Genomic DNA, 20,419 nt, shown 5'->3' with positions numbered 1-20,419 from the left:
ACTACTGCGGCCTCTCTTGTTGGGGAGCACAGGCTCCGGACGCGCAGGATCAGTAGTTGTGGCTCACGGGCCTAGTTGCTCCGCGGCATGTGGGATCTTCCCAGACCAGGGCACGAGCCCGACCATTGAGATTCTTATCTAAGCTCTACGGCCCATGGATGGGACCATTTTGCTTACCGCAAAATATTTGTGAGTGCATACAGAGGTGCACTGTTCTTGGGAGAGGGGTAATGACCAAAAAAACACTGAGTAACCACTGCCTTAAGAGTTCAGCAAGGTGGCAAAGACCATGAACTTGGGAGTTAGAGGGGAGTGCAAATCTCAGCCCTGCCATTTCCTAACTATGAAGTTAATTATCTCCCTTGAGCCTTGATTTCCCCATCTCTAAAATGGGGATGAGAACAATTCATAGTGATTGTGACAACAAAGTAAGATAATACAGGTAAATGTATGCAAATAATGATAATATATGTAATATATATATGTACAGTATTTTTTAATATACATGTACAGTATTAATGATATATGTAATATAAAGATGTATTGAGATATGTAATGAGATAACACATAATACATGTATTATTAAAAATTTTAATATAGCTATTATTACTTATAATCAGAAGCCTCCAACACCCAGTCCAAGTTCTGATTTTTCCTTTTAGCCCCCAATTTGTGACCTGGGTGGGAACTCTTCATCTATTCCTGGCACTGAGCCCAAGACGAAAGGCTAGGCCCTGGAGGGGAAGGACTGCTCCAGAGAGCAGGGGGACACAGGACCTTGGGGAAGGGGAGAAGGATCTTCACGATGTATCTGTTTAGAGGGTTGAAGCACAGCAGTGACCTGAACTCCAGGATACTTGCTGGTCTCTGTCCTGGGGGAGAGTGCTTTCCAGGTTGCCATGAGCAAGGTGCTACCAAACTTTGCTGCATTAAGAGATGGCTCAATGCAGTCCAGCGTGCTGGGGAGGAGAGAGAGGGTTGGATCCAGTTTCCTGTCGGAAGACAGCTTGGTTGTATCATCCATCCCCAGAGGCCATGGGAGTGGCTCCAGAAGGCACACTCTTGCCCTCTGGCCAAGTTGCCAGGGAAAAGCAGCCAGGTGTTGCCTTGAAAAAGTCAGTGAGCACTGGACTAAGCAATGCCAGTTCACAAAGTTCTGCCAGCCTCTCCCTGGTCCTTCCTCTTCCCAGTTTAGAGGCCTTCTGGAGTTCCCTTGGGGGTTGGTGAGCTGGTCCTTCAAGCAGCTGCAGCCCTTTAGACCTTGAGTTGAAGATTCTTTGTACAAGCTTGGCCAGCCCTTTGGAAAGAAAACAGGCATTTCTGAGGAAGAGGAGGTGAAATCTTAAAGATCCGTGGCCAGGGGAAGGGCAACTGGCTACAATGTCTTCACTTCCATTGTGTTTACCATTTCTGCAATACTCACTGAATGTCAGGTCCTGGAGATACAAGATAGGTGCTCCATGCTTACTGCCCTAGAGGACGTCATATGTAGTAGCTAGACAGATGAGTAACCAAACCACTAAAATAAAAAGCAGGGCTTCCCCAGTGGCACAGTGGTTAAGAATCTGCCTGCTAAGGCAGAGGACACGGGTTTGAGCCCTGGTCCGGGAAGATCCCACATGCCACGGAGCAACTAAGCCCATGTGCCACAACTACTGAGCCCACACACCCAGAGCCCATGCCCCACAATAAGAGAAGCCACCCAATGCAGCCAAAAATAAATAAATAAAATGTAAGATAATAATAATAATTATTATTATCAAACACTTACTTTGGCCAGGTATTGTGCACATTCATCATCACATTATCTCTTCTTTATAGCTACTATTATTTTATCAATATTACTGATGAAGAATAGAAGCTTAGAGAGTTTAAATAACTAGGATTTTCCCTAATAAAGGGAAAGCGGGGGCTTCCCTGGTGGCGCAGTGGTTGAGAGTCTGCCTGCCAATGCAGGGGACGCGGGTTCGTGCCCCGGTCTGGGAGGATCCCACATGCCGCGGAGCGGCTGGGCCCGTGAGCCAAAATTACTGAGCCTGCGCTCCGCAACAAGAGAGGCCGCGATAGTGAGAGGCCCGCGTACCGCGATGAAGAGTGGCCCCCGCTCTCCACAACTAGAGAAAGCCCTCGCACAGAAACGAAGACCCAACACAGCCAAAAATAAATAAATAAATAAAGCAAACTGTCAACAAGTAAAAATAAACACTATTATAAAAAAAAAAAAAAAAAGGGAAAGCGTATTCCAGGTAGAGAAAATATGAGCACAGGCCCAGAGGAGAGAAGGCACATGGGCAAGTGAGGTGCCAATTATTTGGACAGTGCTTACCACTTTGCAAAACACTTCTAAAAATGCCACACTTAATCCTCAGAAAAACCCTGAGAGGTAGTAATTATCACCATTCTATGGATGCAGAAATAGGCTCAAAGAGGATATTTGCAGAGTGGTACATATCAAAGGTTGAACCTCTTTTTTCTGGATCTGAGGTAAGTGTTTTTCTGTTCATTGTCCCATCTCTAATGGACCTTGTACCTGAAAACAATGGTCCAATAATAAGTAAGGGACCCATTGAGGAGTTCTCTCACCCCATGGGCCCCCTATGGGCCTCTGCAGTCTGTAGCCATGGAGAAGCTATGGAGTAGTGTTTTTCTTTGTGTGAGGTTACCCAACGGGTTGACTTTTGACCATCTTACTAAGTAAATAATACCCAAGAAAAATTCCAGAATCCTTAAAAAATGAATGAAATATATAGTTTGAATAGGCAATAGATGTACAGCACAACGTTTAAAAAGTACAAGTGTGTTTGTGTGTGTGTATGTATGTGTATATGTATGCCCTTTGCCCCATCTTGTCTGCAATCAAGAGGCAACCGCTGTTACCAGTTTCTTGCATATCCTTTCAGAGATATTTAGGCATCTTTATAATAGAGTGGTAAAACGCTATACCAATAAAACATGAAATCTGTATAAAATATTGTATCAATTCATTTTGCTTCATGTTAAGTACCTAAGCTGTGACAGGCCCCATGCTGGATTCATAGATAATACACGATCTAGAGTCCGAAGAACGGGGAGCAGGGGGTAGTAGGGGGTGGAAGCAACAGGTACCAAAGGACCCTAATTAGTACAAGGTACAACGTGATAAGTGTGGGAGAGAGTTCCAAGCTGTGGCAGTTTCACACAGTGGTCAGAACGTTTCTTCTGGAGACAGATTTGGCTTGCTCTCACTGTGACCCATGTAAATGACGGAACCTCTGTGAGCCTCTCTTTTTCCATCTATCAGAATGGACTAATAATAGTACTTACTTCATAGGTTTGTTGAAAGGAATAAATAAGACATACAAAGCACTTGGCATGGGACTTGCCTGGTGGTGTAGTGGTTAAGTGGTTAAGAATCCACCTGCCAGGGACTTCCCTGGTGGCACGGTGGTTGGAAATCTGCCTACCAGTGCAGGGGACACGGGTTCAAGCCCTGGTCCGGGAGGATTCCACATGCCGCGGACCAGCTAGGCCCTTGCACCACAACTACTGAAGCCCACGTGCTCTAGGGCCCGCGTGCTGCAACTGCTGAAGCCCGCACGTCTAGAGCCCATGCTCCGCAACAAGAGAAGTCACCGTAATGAGAAGCCCGCGCACTGCAATAAAGAGTGGCCCCCGCCGGCTGCGACTGGAGAAAGCCTGTGCGCAGCAACGAAGACACAGCACAGCCAAAAATAATTTTAAAAATAAGATAAAATTTTAAAAATAATAATAAAAAAAGAATCCGCCTGCCAATGCAGGGGACACGGGTTCAAGCCCTGGTCCGGGAAGATCCACGTGCCGCGGAGCAACTAAGCCCATGCGCCACAACTACTGAGCCTGCGCTGTAGAGCCTGCGACCCACAACTAACGAGCCTGTGTGCCACAACTACTGAAGGCCGCGCGCCTACAGCCCGTACTCCGCAACAAGAAAAGCCACCACAAAGAGAAGCCCGCGCACCGTAACGAAGAGTAGCCCCCGCCCGCCGCGACTGGAGAAAGCCCGCGCGCAGCAACGAAGACCCAACGTAGCCAAAAATTAAAAAAAAAAAACAAAAAACCCATTTGTGTTAAAAAAAAAAAAAGCGTTTGGCACCTATTAGGCACTCAATAAATGTTAACTAAAAAAACAGTATTTTAGCTCTCAATAAATGCTGGCTATTATCACTCAACTCCACAGTCCCTGGTTGGAAAATTCACAAAGCTGTGAAAACAAGACTTCTCTTTTAAAAAACAAATTTGGCGGCAAAACGTAATCTAAAGTGAGGCTAGGGGCTTCCCGGGTGGCGCAGTGGTTGGGAATCCGCCTGCCAATTCAGGGGACACGGGTTCGAGCTCTGTTCCAGGAAGATCCCACATGCTGCGGAGCAACTAAGCCCGTGAGCCACAACTACTGAGCCTGCGCTCTAGAGCCCACGTGCCACAACTACTGAGCCCTTGTGCCACCACTACTGAAGCCCGTGCGCCTAGAGCCTGCACTCGGCAACAAGAGAAGCCATCGCAATGAGAAGCCCGCGCACCGCAATGAAGAGTGGGCCCCGCTCGCTGCGACTAGACAAAGCCCGCGAGCAGCAGCGAAGACCCAATGCAGCCAAAAATAAAAATATAGATACATTAAAGAAATTAAAAGTTTAAAAATAAAAAACAAAGTGAGGCTATTCGTCTGATTTAATATGAATATTCATCAGTGTACCCAAATTAATATGAATATTCATATGCTTTGCTACAGAAGTATCAGTATGTTTGGTTACTGAGTGCTGCCCAAGGTCTTGCTGGGAGTGTTAGATTATGATCCTGTACTCTTGATAGGGAGAAAAGGGAAAGCTTTTTTTTTTTTTTGATGGCTTGTTTTTGTTTCTTGATGGCTTGTATTTTTTCAGCTTAATCTCAGTAAAGTCCTGAGGAATCCTCCCAGGATTTAAACTCACAGCCCCTTGATTCCTGCATATTCAAGGCCTTGTGGAAAGAAATGTTGAGCTTGGAGTCGGGAGGCCTGATTTTCTTCTTTTTACCAAGCTTCTCTAGGTTTGTTTTATTATCCCTATGGCAACGCCTAGCAAAAGTGCCTGGCATTTAGCAAGCCCTTCATAAATATATATCGAATACACTCTAAAACGAGGTAGTTTTTCACTCGTAGTTCCTGATTCCTTCCTTCCTTCCTCTTGGTCCTGTTGCAGGCAGGGGGCAATGGCAGCCTGCCCTCCGTGGGTGAGGGTGCAGGAAAGATAAATCACAGAGACTTTCGGACAGGAAGAGCCCTAAGCGAGTCAACTCCTCTACTCAGCACCTCCCCACAAGGAAGCTGGATCCCCAATCCTACCCCTTGGGCACGTCTGAGGGTCGCTTTCCTAGATGTGGTAAATGGTCCTCCTCTCCTCCCCTTTCAACGCTTGAAACTAAAATATTCCTTGGAATTGGGTCCTCATTTGCACCTAGGAGTCCGGATCCGCCTCAGAACTTCCTCCCGCAAAGCGCGGGACCCGCGCAGGCCCAGTACCCTCGCTTGGCCGGCGAGCTCCGACCCCCGCCCGCCCTGGAGGACTGTGGGTGGACGCTCTTGCAGAGCGCCTCTCGCTGGTCGGGGCGGGGGTGGGCGGAGCCAACGCCGCCCAGGCCGGGGAAGCGGAGGGTGGGGACACTCTGGCCCGGCTCTCGGTGGTGCGGGGAGCGGGAGGGAGCAGCGGCCGCTCTGGTCGGCGGACGTGCTGCCGAGCAGTCCCGGAAGCGAAGGAGCGATGGCGGAGAGTCCGACTGAAGAGGCGGCGACGGCAGGCGCCGGGGCGGCGGGCCCCGGGGCGAGCGGCGTCGCCGGTGTTGTTGGCGTTAGCGGCGGCGGCGGGTTTGGGCCGCCTTTCCTGCCGGATGTGTGGGCGGCGGCGGCGGCAGCGGGCGGGGCCGGGGGGCCAGGGAGCGGCCTGGCTCCGCTGCCCGGGCTCCCGCCCTCGGCCGCTGCCCACGGGGCCGCGCTGCTTAGCCACTGGGACCCCACACTCAGCTCCGACTGGGACGGCGAGCGAACCGCGCCGCAGTGTCTACTCCGGATCAAGCGGTGAGCTGGGGTTTTTCCTCCCCCAGCCCCGAGCTCCGGGGCTCGACCTTCCCCGCCGCCCCCACCCTGTCCCACTACCACCCCCGCTGCCCTCGCGGCGGCCCAGCTCCCAAGCCCACGTCTTGCCAGCCCGGAGCGTCGGGATCCAAGTCCCCTTTCCCCCCGCCCCCAGCTCCACACGCACCAAGCCCCTCCTCGCGTATCCAGGTCCGACCCCGCCCCTCGGTAACCTCCCTTGAGCCCTCGGTCTCCAGTCCGGACACCCTCCCCCACACCTCCCGACCTCCCGCCCGAAACCCGACCCTTCGGCGCTTCAGTAACACCCCCTCCCGCCCTCCGCACCGCCCCTCTCCCCCCTTCTCCACCCCAGCCTTGTTAGATGCAGCCCGGAGGCCCCACCCAGCGGTCCCCTGCGTCGTCTCCTCCCGAGCCCCATTTGTAAGACACACACACAGCTTGCTTTGCCCGGCCTGAGACGTCAGGCCATCCTGGCTTTATTCCCGGCCTCCTCAACCCCCTCCACAGAGTCCCCTCCCCAAGTCTAGGTCGCTTCCCACGCATGCCCGCAGCCTTCTCTTGAACCACTTTTCCAGAACCCCAAAGCTCTCTACTCTCACACCTGTTCCAGGAACTCAAGCTTCCATCCCCCCGCCGCCCCCCCCCCAGTCTCACATTGGCTTGTAATATCCCACTCAAGACTTTCTTTTCTGTATTCTTTCCTCTGAGTCATGTGATTTACTTTCTGAAGCAAATGTACCCAATTGAAATATAGGAACAAAGGCCCAAGTCCCTTCTGTGCTTATTTCTTGGGTGACTGATCTCAGATCATATCATTTAACAGATAATGTTTTTGTGAAATTGCTTAGCATAGTACCTATCTCATAGGAAAAGGGAATGCTTTTTAGCTGCTGTTAATCCCGAAACCTGTTTGCTGATAGCCAGACTCTCTCTCCCTATGCCACCATCACAGTCATCCTCATCTAGGTAATCACATTCCCCACATTCCAAGTTCTTTCAGATGTTTCTGCCTACTTTCAAGGTTGTACTAAAAACTAAACAGCATACTGTGTGTAAAGTACCTGCCCAGTGCCTGACACAGTTTGCCAACTCCATCAAGGTTGCCACCTCTAACTTAAGAAACTCAGCACTCCTCAACTCTTGTACTCCTTCAGCCATTTCAGTCTTCCAATCCTAACATATCTCTGAGTTCTGCCAATACTTTCCCTCCACTCTGTCGCTTGTTTGCACTTTTTTATGTCCCTCTGTACCGTAGCAAGTCCCTAGATTTCCCACCTATAGGCCCTTGCGCACAACTGATCCATTCTAGTTTATGAGCTATGACCTAGAAGTCCTCTCATCGTCTATAGTAATGACTTCGTGTCATCCTCCACCTGTGAGATTCTCAGCAATTTCAGAGGGTCCCCATCCCAACCCGAAGAGGTCTGTACACTATTAGTCTCCTGGGCAAGAAGGCCATTATTGCTCCTTGCTAGCTCACTTGCTTCATATAATCCCCGTGCTAACAACGGTCCACTGTGTGGTTTATGGAATTAGTTTTTTAGTGGAGTTGATTTTGCCTTCCCAGTTACGGAGAGATCTTCATTTAGCATTCAGCCGTAGTACCTGGGAATCTCGGAGGTGGGGAGTGAATGAAGTGCCATGTGGGAGGAAGTGAGAGTAAATGGGATGTGGCTTTTCCAGGGTGACATCGGATACCATTGGGATCTCTGATTTTTTTTCCCCCCTCCCTTCCCTCCCCCTGAGGAAACAATGCCCCTTTGATGATAATTTGCTCTCTGCTTGCCTGACAAATACTCAGCTGAGATTTCTCAGCCAACAAGACGGTGCAAACATTTGTGGTACCAAGCACCACTTTCTCGAACCCTGGCCTCACTGAGGTGATAACAACTGTCCTGCTCAAGGGATTCCCCTTTTTTCTCCTCTCCCTCACTCCCTCCCCCACTTCCTCTTGGTGTTATACAGGGATATCATGTCCATTTATAAGGAGCCTCCTCCAGGAATGTTCGTTGTACCTGATACTGTTGACATGACTAAGGTATGTACCTTGGTGGGGTTTGGGGGTTATTGGGAAATTGGGCCCATGAAGTTGAAAGAGCCTAAAAGAGATTATCCAGCTCACATCTCTGATTACATAGATGAATAAATCAAAACCCCAAGAGAGTAAGTGGCTTGCCCAAGGTCACACAGTGAAGTGCAGCGGAGCCTTGAACAGGTATCTGTTTTGGGGTGCCCAAAGGTCCTGGTTGGCTTGGAAAAGCCCAGTTCATGCCTGTTGTCCAAGCTTAGTTATTAATAGAGCACACTCTTTCCCTCTCAGAAATGCTCCGGTTTGGATGATAAATTATATGGTCACCCTATTGTACTAGCCAACTCTTCCCCCATCCTGCCTCTCTTGACCTTTAAGTGTGGTGCCGTAAGTCAGATGCCAAGAAGGTTGGGGATGGGACAAGCTCGAGTGAACCGTGTTTGTAGTTACAGGGCCTTGTTTAGGCTCCTGTCCTTACTGATTGCTTTTGAATATCCTTTCCACCCCAAAGACCGTTCCTGCCTTGTCCACACACAGACACAGAGAAAGCTTAAATTCCTCTGGCATAGATACCTAGACTTCTCTGTCACTGATTGCTCTACCCTGAGAAGTGAATTTTTACTTAAACTGAAATCGGGAAGAAATGAGATTACCTAAGTCTAGTGTTGTTTAAATGAAAACTCCTCGTAGGGTCAAATTTCTTATAGTAAAAATTCAGATTTGGTATTATTTGTGTGTCTGTCTTGTTTTGAATAGGTCTCCCTTTAAATTGATTTTTTTCTTTTTATGTGGTTGGAAATGTTTTCCCTGGGACATCTTGTTCTTAGTCAAGTATTAGTGTTAATATGCTGGTCCCTGGGGTCCCAGAATTGATGTCATGTTGATACCATTTGAGCTTGCTATTCCAGTTGACGGAAGGCTAAAAGATAACATAGGAGCCACCAGGGCGAGGCGGGGACTGTAGCCAGAGGCACTGGATTGCAGGTCCTTTTTCCTCTTGCTGTTTAAATTCTGAGCAGACTTAAGTGCCTAGGAGCCTTTGTAGATGAAGAAATATAACTGAGTCAGTTAGGTTTTCTTCCCTTCAAGAAGGGAAGTCTCGTTCAATAAATCACAGCTGGAGGAAGAGAATTCAGCATTTTGTTTCAAGTGCTGCTGATTTTTTTATATGATTACTAACCTACAGTGTTGGGGAAAGTTCTGGGTATAGTCTATGGCTCCGAGTGGACCCTGAGTTTCCCCATTTTTCTTTGTATCTTTCACACAGCTGGATGCTGCCTGAGCCACATCCTCCACAGTAGGTTTGATCCTCTGCGGAGGAGACAGACACCACCGTAGGCCTCCATCACAGCCCTCAGCTCTGCCCTGTGATTGGCACTGATGCTGTGGCCTCCAATCCCTTTCTTCTTTTCCATTCATCCCCTCCCCTTGGTGCCACATAAATGGAGGGTGGAGTTGCATCATACGCATGTTTAACCTAGGCAAATCCAAACATACGTACTCAGTAAAAATAGGTATTGACTTCTTAAAATTAAACATGCTAGGACAGTATTTTACAGATGTATATTATGTTTTGCACGTTGGTGTTCTATCCATTTGTTATATAAAATACTGATCAGGGAAGTCCGAACAAAAAACATGCTTTAAGGGAGTTTTAAGGGACACTCAAGGGTGATTTTGGCTAGATTCAATTTTCACCTTGGGCTCTAACTTTAGAATGTAACCCCTGAGAAAGATGCCACTACACTGTAATGGGGTTTCTTAAAATTCCAAAAATATTTATTAGTGTGAGTGAGCACAGGCTATTCATTTTTCATGGTGAGGACATGGAATATGGATTCAGATGAAGGTCCTGCTTCTGGCGTGGGTAGCAAGTGGAAGTCAGGAGGGTTTGGGATGGGACATCACCTCACAATTTTGAGATGGGGTTTTATTTTGCAGATTCATGCATTGATCACAGGCCCATTTGACACTCCTTATGAAGGGGGTTTCTTCCTGTTCGTGTTTCGGTGTCCGCCCGACTATCCCATCCACCCACCTCGGGTCAAACTGATGACAACGGGCAATAACACAGTGAGGTTTAACCCCAACTTCTACCGCAATGGGAAAGTCTGCTTGAGTATTCTAGGGTAAGAGGAGACTTCTAAGTGGCCAAGTTGGTTGTCAGCAAACATTACTCTAGGCCAGCCTTCATCAACCAGGGTTTCTCATCTGAATCACAGGACACAGAAAATGATTGGAGTGACTGTTTCCTCACTTCTCCCCCGGATGGTACTTGATTACTGTCATTCTAGATGCAGAAAAAGAAGTTAATTCATGACGTACAATGGATGCCTTAGTGAAGTGGTTCACCCCGAGCAGCAGTAGCATCTGGAAATTCATAGCCATGTAGAGTCTGGGCCCCCGCCCCCAGACTTGTTATACCAAGAACTCTGGGGGTAGGGCCAGCAGTCTGTGTCTTACAGGCTCTCCAGGTGATTCTGGCGCAAACTGTTGGAGAACCACTCCCTTAGGGCATCAGGGCTTAATTCTCTCCTGAGCAGGTTGAGAAAGGCTGCAGATCCTGTCCCATTCAAGGCTGTGAATGTCTTATTTCTGAGTCTCTCGTGAGTGGCTTTGGAGGCAGTGGTGGTGATGATGATGATTATATTTTAGCAACTGAATGAAAAATGTCTGAGGTTGGAAGTCACGTCAGATATGAAATAGATGTTTCAAGTACATTTTTGTTTCTGGGTGCTACCAAGATTTTGCTTCATGTAGTTCTCATCCATTCCCTTTTCATCTCCTTTGGGGGTTAAAAATTCAGAATAGAAATATCTTCTAGCATATTCTGGATTGGTCTTTTTAGTGTGGTCTGAATTTCCCTGGGGCATAGAACAAGTAAAAGTTGAAGTTAAGAAAGTTGCCCAGACTGGTGATACTGTTTTCTTTCTTCCTGTCCAATCCAATATATTTTTAGGTTTGTGTAGGGAAAAGGCAGCTTAAACAAACTTCTCCCTCTGCCCAATTCTCTCAGATCAAAGAATATGTTCTGTGATTGCGGCAGTGAGACGGTCCTTTGAAGGAGGTCGTCCTTAAAGAAGTCCTTTATCTCGTTAGGGTGTAGGGTTGTCGTGCTGGAAGGACAGTGAGTGGCATATGTAAACCACAGTGGTAAGGAAACTTAGTTGTTGTTTCTGTATGAAAGTTGTTCTTGAAAGGGTTTTTGTATTAGGTTCTCCTTCATTAGGCCAATATAAAACTATTTCGAGCAAACATCAGTTCACGGTAGAAACAGGGGAAGTAAGATGGTGGGGTAAAAGTGGCAGAAGTATTGGGTGGAAAAGGAGAAGCTACTCTGAATTTGAAAATTTGCCGTCAAGAATCAGAGTAGAGGGCTTCCCTGGTGGCGCAGTGGTTGAGAGTCCGCCTGCCGATGGAGGGGACACGGGTTCGTGCCCTGGTCTGGGAAGACCCCGCCCAAAAAAAAAAAAAAGAATCAGAGTAGAAAATTCCCATGTGTACTTAGTTGACTATTCACCTTAACAGCTGCATTCCTTTCCTCCCTACCTAGAAAAAAATATTGGGCTGACTTACAAAAGAAATTGAATGAGCTTACCCTGTTGACTTCAATCCCCAAATACTAGACGCGTCGGAGAGCACAAGGTCTAGGGTTCCTGGGGGACCGAAGCTGAGAAGAGAGGTTGAGAGGCACTGAAGAGCGAGCCCTGAGGAAGTTACTGTTCCCCATTACTTAGTGGCCTTCCCTCAAGGCCATCAGGGAAAGGGAAGTGGCAAGTTAACTTGAACAAGCCAGTCCTGGTTCAGGTTGTGTTCAGCTTCCAGCTCAGGTGCCATCTCTTCAATTAATTGAGTTAAAAATAAATGTCCTTAATGTCCAAGCTTCCCTCCTTCTCCCAACATTCCATCAGGCATATGAAAGAGAGGAGCAATTTTGGTGTTTCTCTGTTGTTGAAGATGATGTTCATGTATTATTTTCAAGCCCTCCACACTCTAGAAGTGCCCCTTATTCCCTTTCCGTCCTTTGGCAGAGTTCTGTAGTTTTCAGAGGATTTGACACTCTGTGGGGTTTGATAGAGAGCTGGATCCCCGATCACCAACCCCACCACACGGCCTCTAACCAGGCAGCTTCAGTCCCTTTTCTGCCTCTGTGCTCAACTTCTCTCTCCTCTCTGTGACTCCCATCACCACCCATAAATAAATAAGCTCTTTAAGATCCATAGAGGTTAACATTTAGATTGCCTTTGGAGCTGTTTTCTTACCTTATTTCTTTCATCTTGATGAAGGGAACCTTCCCTGGCTACTGTTTCTCTCCTAGCCCAAAGAAAATCCCTTCAAAGTTACTTTGCTTGCTTTGCCCTCTTTTGTGACACTTGATAAGAGGATTAGGCAGTTGAGTGATTTCTGGTGAATGAGGGTGAGATGGAGGCTGGGAAATTCCAGAGTGCTAATAGTGAAAGAGAAAGTGAGTCACTTGTGATGGTGCTGCCAGGCCCCCGGGGTACTCGTACACTGGTCTTTCTGTATGGCCTCTCCCGTCTCTCTCTGCCTCACCCTCTTCCCTTGCCTCTGATGTGTTTTGCAGTACGTGGACTGGCCCTGCCTGGAGCCCAGCCCAGAGCATCTCTTCCGTGCTCATCTCCATCCAGTCCCTGATGACTGAGAACCCCTATCACAATGAACCTGGCTTTGAGCAGGTAAGGCCAGGTGGGCCCAGCTTTGGGGTGTAGAATATTGGGTTTTAAGGGATCTGAAAGATCTACTTGAGGGTTTTTGTTTTGTTTTTGACCTGGCTCAGCCCCATGTATTAAACTCGTCACTGTGGGAGAAAAAAGGAGCTGGTATGTGTGTGCCTTAATAATGAATGTTTTTCCCTATTAAATTACAATAACACTGTCAAATTATTTCCATTTGACTTGGATTAACTTCAGTGGAGTCATTTGGAAATTGATTCTGCATCTGTTTTGGGGGCTCTTGGAGCCAGTGTGTTCTTCTGTATGCCTCCATTCCCCAGTATTCCTTTAAGGTGCCCCCTAGTGACTACTGCTGAGCCACACTTCCTTTTGGAGTTACGAAGTCCTGTTACCTGCAGAGCCGCAGGAACAGTCACTGGCTAGGGCAAGAATATTTTCGTCAGTGCTGCCAGCTAGAAGGTGGAGAAAACTCATTTCCAAGGGTGCACTGTACGCCAGCCACTTCCAGACTTTTATATGTATCTTCTCACTTAATCCTCATACTGACTCTGCAAGATAAATGTTATCCCCATTTTCAGCTGAGGTAATGGTGACCTGGAGAGGTTAGTTAACTTTCACAAGGACACACAGATCAGGATGTAGTCCCAGGAGCCCAAAGTCTTCCATTGTTTCAAAGCCCCTTCCAGATTACTCATGAGCACAGGAAAAGAGTTCCAGTGATATTATCAAAAGATATAATCATTCAGTTTAAATGATTAAAACGGCTTAATTCATTTTGAAACTACTTGAGATAACACTAACATTGGTGATTCTTCTGTAGTCCTAAACAAATGGAAATACCTTTTAAGAATGAACTAAAATTATTCCCTAAGCCATCCTTTCAAACAAATAGTGAATGTGATTTCAGGAGTAGGTGGAAATGGAAACGGACCTCATTGGCAAACCAAGGAGCTGATTTTTACGTCTTGTTTGGAAATTCAAGAGATGGGACTTTTATTCTTAAAACTACCAAACATTCTTGGCTCACAGAACCCCCTTGTCTTGGTAGTTTTTTTCACAGTTCCCCAGGCAGAAAGAAATGCCACACTGTTCCATTTGTTAAGTAGTTAGGTCCAAACAACTTACTTCCTTCTCAGATGACTACACTGACTTAATAATAGGATGTGTACACCTGTTCAGTGCCCCACAACTTTTAAAATCTTGGAATCAGATCAGAGCCACCACCCTCATTTCTGTTTCCTCCTGTTTTCATATGCTACTTGCTATTTATCCAAGTAGTGACTGAAAATCCAGCTTCGTGAAAACAATATGTCATCAAAAGGAATGTAGGGCTTCCCTGGTGGTGCAGTGGTTGAGAGTCCGCCTGCCGATGCAGGGGACATGGGTTCATGCCCCGGTCCGGGAGGATCCCATATGCCGCGGAGCGGCTGGGCCCGTGAGCCATGGCCGCTGAGCCTGCGCGTCCGGAGCCTGTGCTCCGCAACGGGAGAGGCCACGGCAGTGAGAGGCCGGCGTACCGCAAAAAAAAAAAAAGGAATGTAATACAGTTCAACATTAAAACTGAACTACCTGTCTCAAGGTAGTAGTTTGCATGGAGTTTCACAGGTGTTGAATACTGTGGTTTTCCTCAAAAAGTTTACAGTATCCCACAGTGCCCTTGTGATTTCGCTGTGGTGCACATTGGGAACCGTGGTGGTAGGCTGAAGGCATGTGTGTATTTCCTGTTCATTACATGTTTTGATCAGAGCCAAGGCTCTGACTGACTAGAGTTGGTGGTGGGAGGGGGGAACAAGGGAGGAGTCAAAGGGTGGAGCGCCGTGCTCCCGTCTGTTCACGCCCACATGTTCCTGTCAGCTCTCCAGACCAGTTTCGGAGTTTTTTCTTCTGAAAACTTCAGGTTCTACTTCTGATAGACAATAGTTGAATTCAGTGATGGTGGAATCCACAGATGTGTAAAGGAGGTAATCAGGAAGCATCCCGATATCTATAGGTTTTTCAGGCTAAGACTCCTAGCATCATTTATACCTTTTTGTCCCACCATTATTCTTATACATGGTTATTTCCCACTTAATCCTTCCTGCGAGGCCTTTCATTTCAGGCTTAGGGAAATTTGATGCATGTGGTTTGCTGCTTATAGGTCAAATGACCCATAACAGAGGATGGGTACTGGTATGTGTGGCGGGGGTGGGCGGGGTGAGTGGTTTCAGGGACTTAGTTGCTCTTCATGGATCTGCCATATAGTGGGAAAGGTATCCTCTTAGTTCATTTGCTTGGGTCACGTACATACTAATCCTAAAATCTCTTCCCATTGGCTTTTCTTTTTACCTAAATTTTGTACTTGGATACTGTGGTGTCTGTCACATTATAGGAGAGACATCCAGGAGACAGCAAAAATTACAATGAATGTATTCGGCATGAGACCATCAGAGTGGCGGTCTGTGACATGATGGAAGGAAAGTGTCCCTGCCCTGAACCCCTACGGTATGTGTAAAGAGAGCCCACTTGGTACTTGGTATTCCTTTTGGATATTTAGCTTGTTCGTACATTTGAGAACCTTTGGGGCAAAGTCCAGTGTTGGACACCAGAGAAAGACAGAAAAAGGCAAGATGTGGTTCATGCTTTTAAAGAGCGAGTGACCGAGGGGTTTCCCAGAAGGAAGTTCAGAGAGCTTTTTGGTCCTTGGAGATGCCGAGCCTGATGGGAAAGACACAAGTCCATTCCTTCAGGGAGCCCCTGTTTGACTAGAGACACTTAACTGTTGTACAGCCAAGTGAGGTGCAGAGTGCTTCATAATAAACCCATTTCTTAGGGTTCAAGTTTATTCTAGGTGTGAAAAGCTAGATGAGCAAAGAGTTAATGAAACAAACTTTTCTAGGAAATGGGTGGGGCCACGGTTTTTTCTTTCTTTTTTTTTTAATTGACATATAGTTGATTACAATGTTTCAGGTGTATCTAGGAGAATTTTGAGTAAGGTTTGGGATTAGGGATGGCCTATGGAAAATGAATGAGAATGAGCAAGTCATGAGTTGAAGTTGGAGTTCAAATGGTCCGTATTAACAGTCACTCTCATTTGATAATCCTTAGGGTATAAGGGAAATCAACCATGGGCAGTCAGCTGTTTCTTTTTCCATTTTCCATTGAAACATCTTTGTAGGAAACCACATCTGGTCTTGGGAACTCTAGCTGCTGAATTTGGCACTAAGGTTACATGGTGAAGGGGTGGTGCCTTCCCCTCTTGTTCCTGAGTGAAGCTTCTCTGCTTGTCTTCCAGGGGGGTGATGGAGAAGTCCTTCCTGGAGTATTACGACTTCTACGAGGTGGCCTGCAAAGATCGTTTGCACCTTCAAGGCCAGACCATGCAGGTAACAGAGCCCCTGCTGCTGACTCCAGAGGCCTTACAGCAGACCATGTAAACCCCCCTCACAAGGGTGACATCCGCATCTCTCATAGAGTTCAGAGCCAAAAGGAACCTGGTGCATTGAGTAGCTGAGGCCCAGAGAGAGACTGAAGTCATATGGAGTTGGTTCTAGGTTCCTGGCATAAAGTAGGTACTCAAGAGTAGAATCTGAATCATCCTGCTTTCTAGCCTGGAACTCCTTCCCTTCTTGGTCAGTAGTCTTTTCAAACCAAGAACATTCAGCCCTCTCAGAACTTAGGGATGATGAGAGTCATCTGTTGGAATTCCACCCCTAGCTCAGGGGGTGCTAAGGGAAGGAATGCTTCGGGAAACATTGGGTGTGCAATTACTGTTGAAAGAACCTCATACAAGGATGGTAACCAGTTGTTCATTCTCTGCCTCTACTGGGGAAATGTGCTTCTGCTTCCAATAAGAATGCAGAATTCAGGCTTGCTTAAAAGGAGAGGTTCTGGGACTTCCTTGGTGGCGCGGTGGATAAGCCTCTGTGCTCCCCAATGCAGGGGGCCTGGGTTCAATCCCTGGTCAGGGGACTAGATCCCACATGCATGCCGCAATTAAGACCCGGCACAACGAAATAAACAAATATTAAAAAGAAAAAAAGAGGTTCTTATTAAACCGAATTGTGAATAGGATCAAATATAAGTGACTGGTTGAGAACCTTCCTGTCCTGAAGGGCCAGTCCTGTGTCTCTTGGATCGTTTACTTGCTTAGAAACGTGGTGACTTGGACAAGTGGCTGAAGCCTCTTCCGGTCCTCTCCAGTTCTGTTTGGCCTCTGTCCCCACCCACCCAGTACCACCAGCTGTGGGAGTAGCTGCCCTGTTTCCTCAGGTGCTGCTCGGAGCTGGTAGCTTCCCCATCCTCCCTTCAAGGACTTCCCTCCTACGTGCCGCATTGAAACTCAACGGGCAGGACCAGCTCAAGGCTGACTTGCTTCCTGAACCTTGTTTGAGACTATGTCGAGGATGATGCGTGCTGTAGCTTGTTCCCCATCAGGGATGATCACGGCTGGTATCTAGCAGCATTGCTAATGTTCGGTCTGTGAAGGGAAAACGACTCGTGACGAAGGAAGGGCAGGGAGGAGCAGCACCTGGGGAGGCGGAGAACGGGTGGACACGGAGCCAGTGAGGACAGGAGGAAGATCTGGGAAACTGGCGGCTCCGGAGTAAGTGTGGAGCTCAGCGTTGGGGGAACATAACCCTCAGATGTGAGAAGTATGGGCTGTAGTCACAAGAGACTGACTGACATCCGCTGACCCTTGATCGTGAGGGTAATGCGTGGGCAGAAGCGTGGAAGGAGTTTAGGTGGGAGAAGCAGACGTTCTGTGAGAGGGAAGATCGTGGACTTTCTTGTAACTGCCGAGGAAGGAGGTCTCCACTTGTTTGAGCCCTGGGCGAGCCGCTTTGCTGCCGTAATCCTTATTTAGCATTTTAAATTTCTTTCTTTATACCCTCCACCCCACCCATGGTTATTTTTGAGACTTTAAGGACAGTTAACCCCTTTGCACGTAATGTTTGGTTATCTTTGATCTCGAATGACAAGGACTGGAGTGATGCCCAGAAACCTGGACAGGAATGTGATGACTGGTCCATGGGGAGGAGGGCAGGTACTTATCCGAAGTCAGAACTCCTTCATTCTAGACCTGCCTGTGATCTCAGAAAAGCAAATTGCCCTTTTTGAGTAGAGGGAATGAAGGATAATTTCCCCCTTATATAGTTTGTATGAGGTTTATTGAAAACACCAGCAAACTGAATGATCCCAGTCCTGGTCTTGAACTTCTCTTCCCTGTCGATGTCGCCATTACTGTGTCCCCCTCCTGCACGGTGGCTTGCTTTGGGGGAACGCAAACACATTGTAATGTTGGCCCAAGCCAGATCTGTCTGGGGTGGTGAACGTGCCACAGTATTCCTAAACAAAGATGGTGTCGTCTGCTGTTGGGAACTCTGTGCTGTGCCCGCTTCCGTCCCCAGGCTCAGAAGTTGAGCGTGTGTTTCACGTGGGCCTAAAGCTGCTCTGTCTAGGGTGAGCCACCCAGACTTGAATCTTCCTTCCCGCTTGTCTCCTTTCCCCCACAGGACCCTTTTGGAGAGAAGCGGGGCCACTTTGACTACCAGTCCCTCTTGATGCGCCTGGGACTGATTCGTCAGAAAGTGCTGGAGAGGCTCCATAATGAGAACGCCGAAATGGACTCTGATAGCAGCTCGTCTGGGACAGAGACAGACCTGCATGGGAGCCTGAGGGTTTAGACCCTGCTCCCCTCTCCCCTCCCTTCACTCGAGAGTCCCAGCAAAGTCCCTTCCCCCACCCCAGGGATGGAGAGGCACTTGTGTATCTCCCTCCAAATGTGACATCATCCCGCAAGATGGCAAGAACCAAGCAAGCTTGGATCCCAGGGTGTGGAAGTGGGGAGGCTGTTCCCACTCTGACCTCCTTGGCTCTCGAGCATCTGGGGCTGTGTTCATCCCATATCAGGGGCCAAGGTACCTATGCAGGAGCACCTAGGGCGAGGGCCTCTGGCAAAAACAAAACAACCAACACACCTCTCCACAGGGCCAGCTCCTTAGGGACAGGTGGAGACAGAAATTGCAATTCCTAGAGGGAGTGCGCCCAAATGATTTATGGGGATATCTGGAAGGTAGCTTGGGGTGGGGGGCTGTCCGTGACACTTAAGCAGTCTGGGTGGTTGTCTGTCTCTCTTCAGTTTTGAAGCAGGGCTTCCCAATGCCCTTTTCCTCCCTGCCTCTTTACCCCCATTATTTCCCACAGGCCAGCATAATTTTGTTTTTCCTAATTTATAGTCACTGTTCTAGACAGACCAAAGAGAAGGAACAGTGGTGGAGTCTAGGCTGCTGATGAGTAAGCTTTACCTAGCACCTGAGCACCTTTCTCCTCCGCCCCCACTCCCTCACCCATTCTACTAGAGTTAAGACAGAAGGTGAATGTGACTGGGCCTGAACCAAGGTCTTGGTGAAGCCTCTGCACAGGCACCGTAAGAAGCTGAAAATGCCGTTTGTTCCCGCAGTCACTTATTTGAAAATTTCCCAGTGCAGACAGCTGTTGTGTGTATGGGATTAGAGCCACTACATAGAACAGTCTCTTACAGATTTTTTTCATGAATACTAGTCACAATGAGGGTTTTACTCCTGGGGGTGGGGTACAGGGGGGAGGCTGATGCTAGTCCTGTTGTATTTTGTTTGGCTGTCCTTGTGTGTTTTCACCACAGCCTGTAGTCCCCCTCCTCACTTCAGAGCCCAGGGAGTTGTGGGGAGCAAGGGTGGCCAGTGGCAGAGGGGATTGGGGCTGGGACTCTGAAGACTCCTCTCCTCCCCCTCCCACCCCCAACTGCTCTTTGTCACCGACTCTGATGGGTGTTTGCCTGGCTGTGTCGCTTCTCTGTTTAGCTGCAGTGATCCTTTATCTGGTTGGCTCAGAAAAAAATGTGCTTTAGGTGCCCCGTGACACGGGGCATCAAGGGAACCCATCCTTCCCCTTTTTGATGCGTCCTCCTGTACTTTCCAGATTCTTACTGATAGGTCTCCCAGTGGGGTATTGGTGATCCACATGACACAGGGCCTCAGTCAGTATCCAGCCACATGTAAGGGAGAGGCTAACTTGTACCTGCTCTGCCCGCTGCTAGAGAGGCCTCTGCCTTGTGGGTCATGAGACTCCCTGGGGAAGTTGGGAAGGGGGTTGGGCACAAAGGAGCATGTCCTACTTGGGACGGCAGGAAGCAAAGGGACTGGACGGGAAGTGGGCTCGGGGGACCGAAGTGTAGCTTTGATACCTGAAGGCTGGGTCTCTTCACAAGGAGACTCAAGAAGGGGCCCTGCTTCCAATTTCCCTCTTCCATTCCCAGAGCTAGTACAGGGCTTGGAAGAATGCCCTTGGTCTGTTGGTCCAGTGTTACCTGTCATCCATTTAAGTGTTCCCACTTTCAAGTGACAATCCTCTCCTTGGTCCTGCCATGGGCAGAGCATGTCTGGCGTACTAGCCTGACTTTTACGTCCTAATCTTGAGTTGAGGAAATATATGCACAGGAGTCAAAGAGATGTCTTTATATCTGACTGTACATAAATGAAGTTTTTTTTTTTTTTTTTCTTTTTGGTGCAATAAAGTTTGTTTTGGCAGAAGGAGGAAGCGCCTATGGGTGTGGGAGGGTTTGTGTAAAAGGAAGAATCAGGATTGTTTTGACAGTCA

At 48.0% G+C, this 20,419-nt stretch overlaps 1 protein-coding gene and 1 long non-coding RNA gene across 2 annotated transcripts; one reads left to right on the top strand and one right to left on the bottom strand.

The window, feature by feature from the left end:
* Nucleotides 1–577: 577 nt before the first annotated feature.
* LOC309793129 lies at nucleotides 578–5,747 on the bottom strand. Its single transcript, XR_014291885.1, has 2 exons — nucleotides 5,336–5,747; nucleotides 578–1,297 (listed from the first exon to the last, which is right to left on the bottom strand). It is a non-coding gene; the product is annotated as an uncharacterized lncRNA (long non-coding RNA).
* On the top strand, nucleotides 5,684–20,352 carry UBE2Z (ubiquitin conjugating enzyme E2 Z). The gene is made up of 7 exons (XM_082603414.1): nucleotides 5,684–6,064; nucleotides 8,048–8,120; nucleotides 10,053–10,240; nucleotides 12,697–12,808; nucleotides 15,174–15,286; nucleotides 16,077–16,167; nucleotides 18,298–20,352. Exons 1-7 carry the CDS (start codon nucleotides 5,751–5,753, stop codon nucleotides 18,466–18,468), a joined length of 1,062 nt encoding a protein of 353 aa, XP_082459540.1. The 5' UTR covers nucleotides 5,684–5,750; the 3' UTR covers nucleotides 18,469–20,352.
* The last annotated feature ends 67 nt before the right edge of the window (nucleotides 20,353–20,419 follow it).

Source organism: Mesoplodon mirus (genome assembly GCF_964341445.2).
Source record: "Mesoplodon mirus genome assembly, chromosome: 18".
In the NCBI taxonomy this organism is placed as follows: Eukaryota; Metazoa; Chordata; class Mammalia; order Artiodactyla; family Ziphiidae; genus Mesoplodon; species Mesoplodon mirus.
This window is presented reverse-complemented; position numbering and strand designations above follow the sequence as displayed.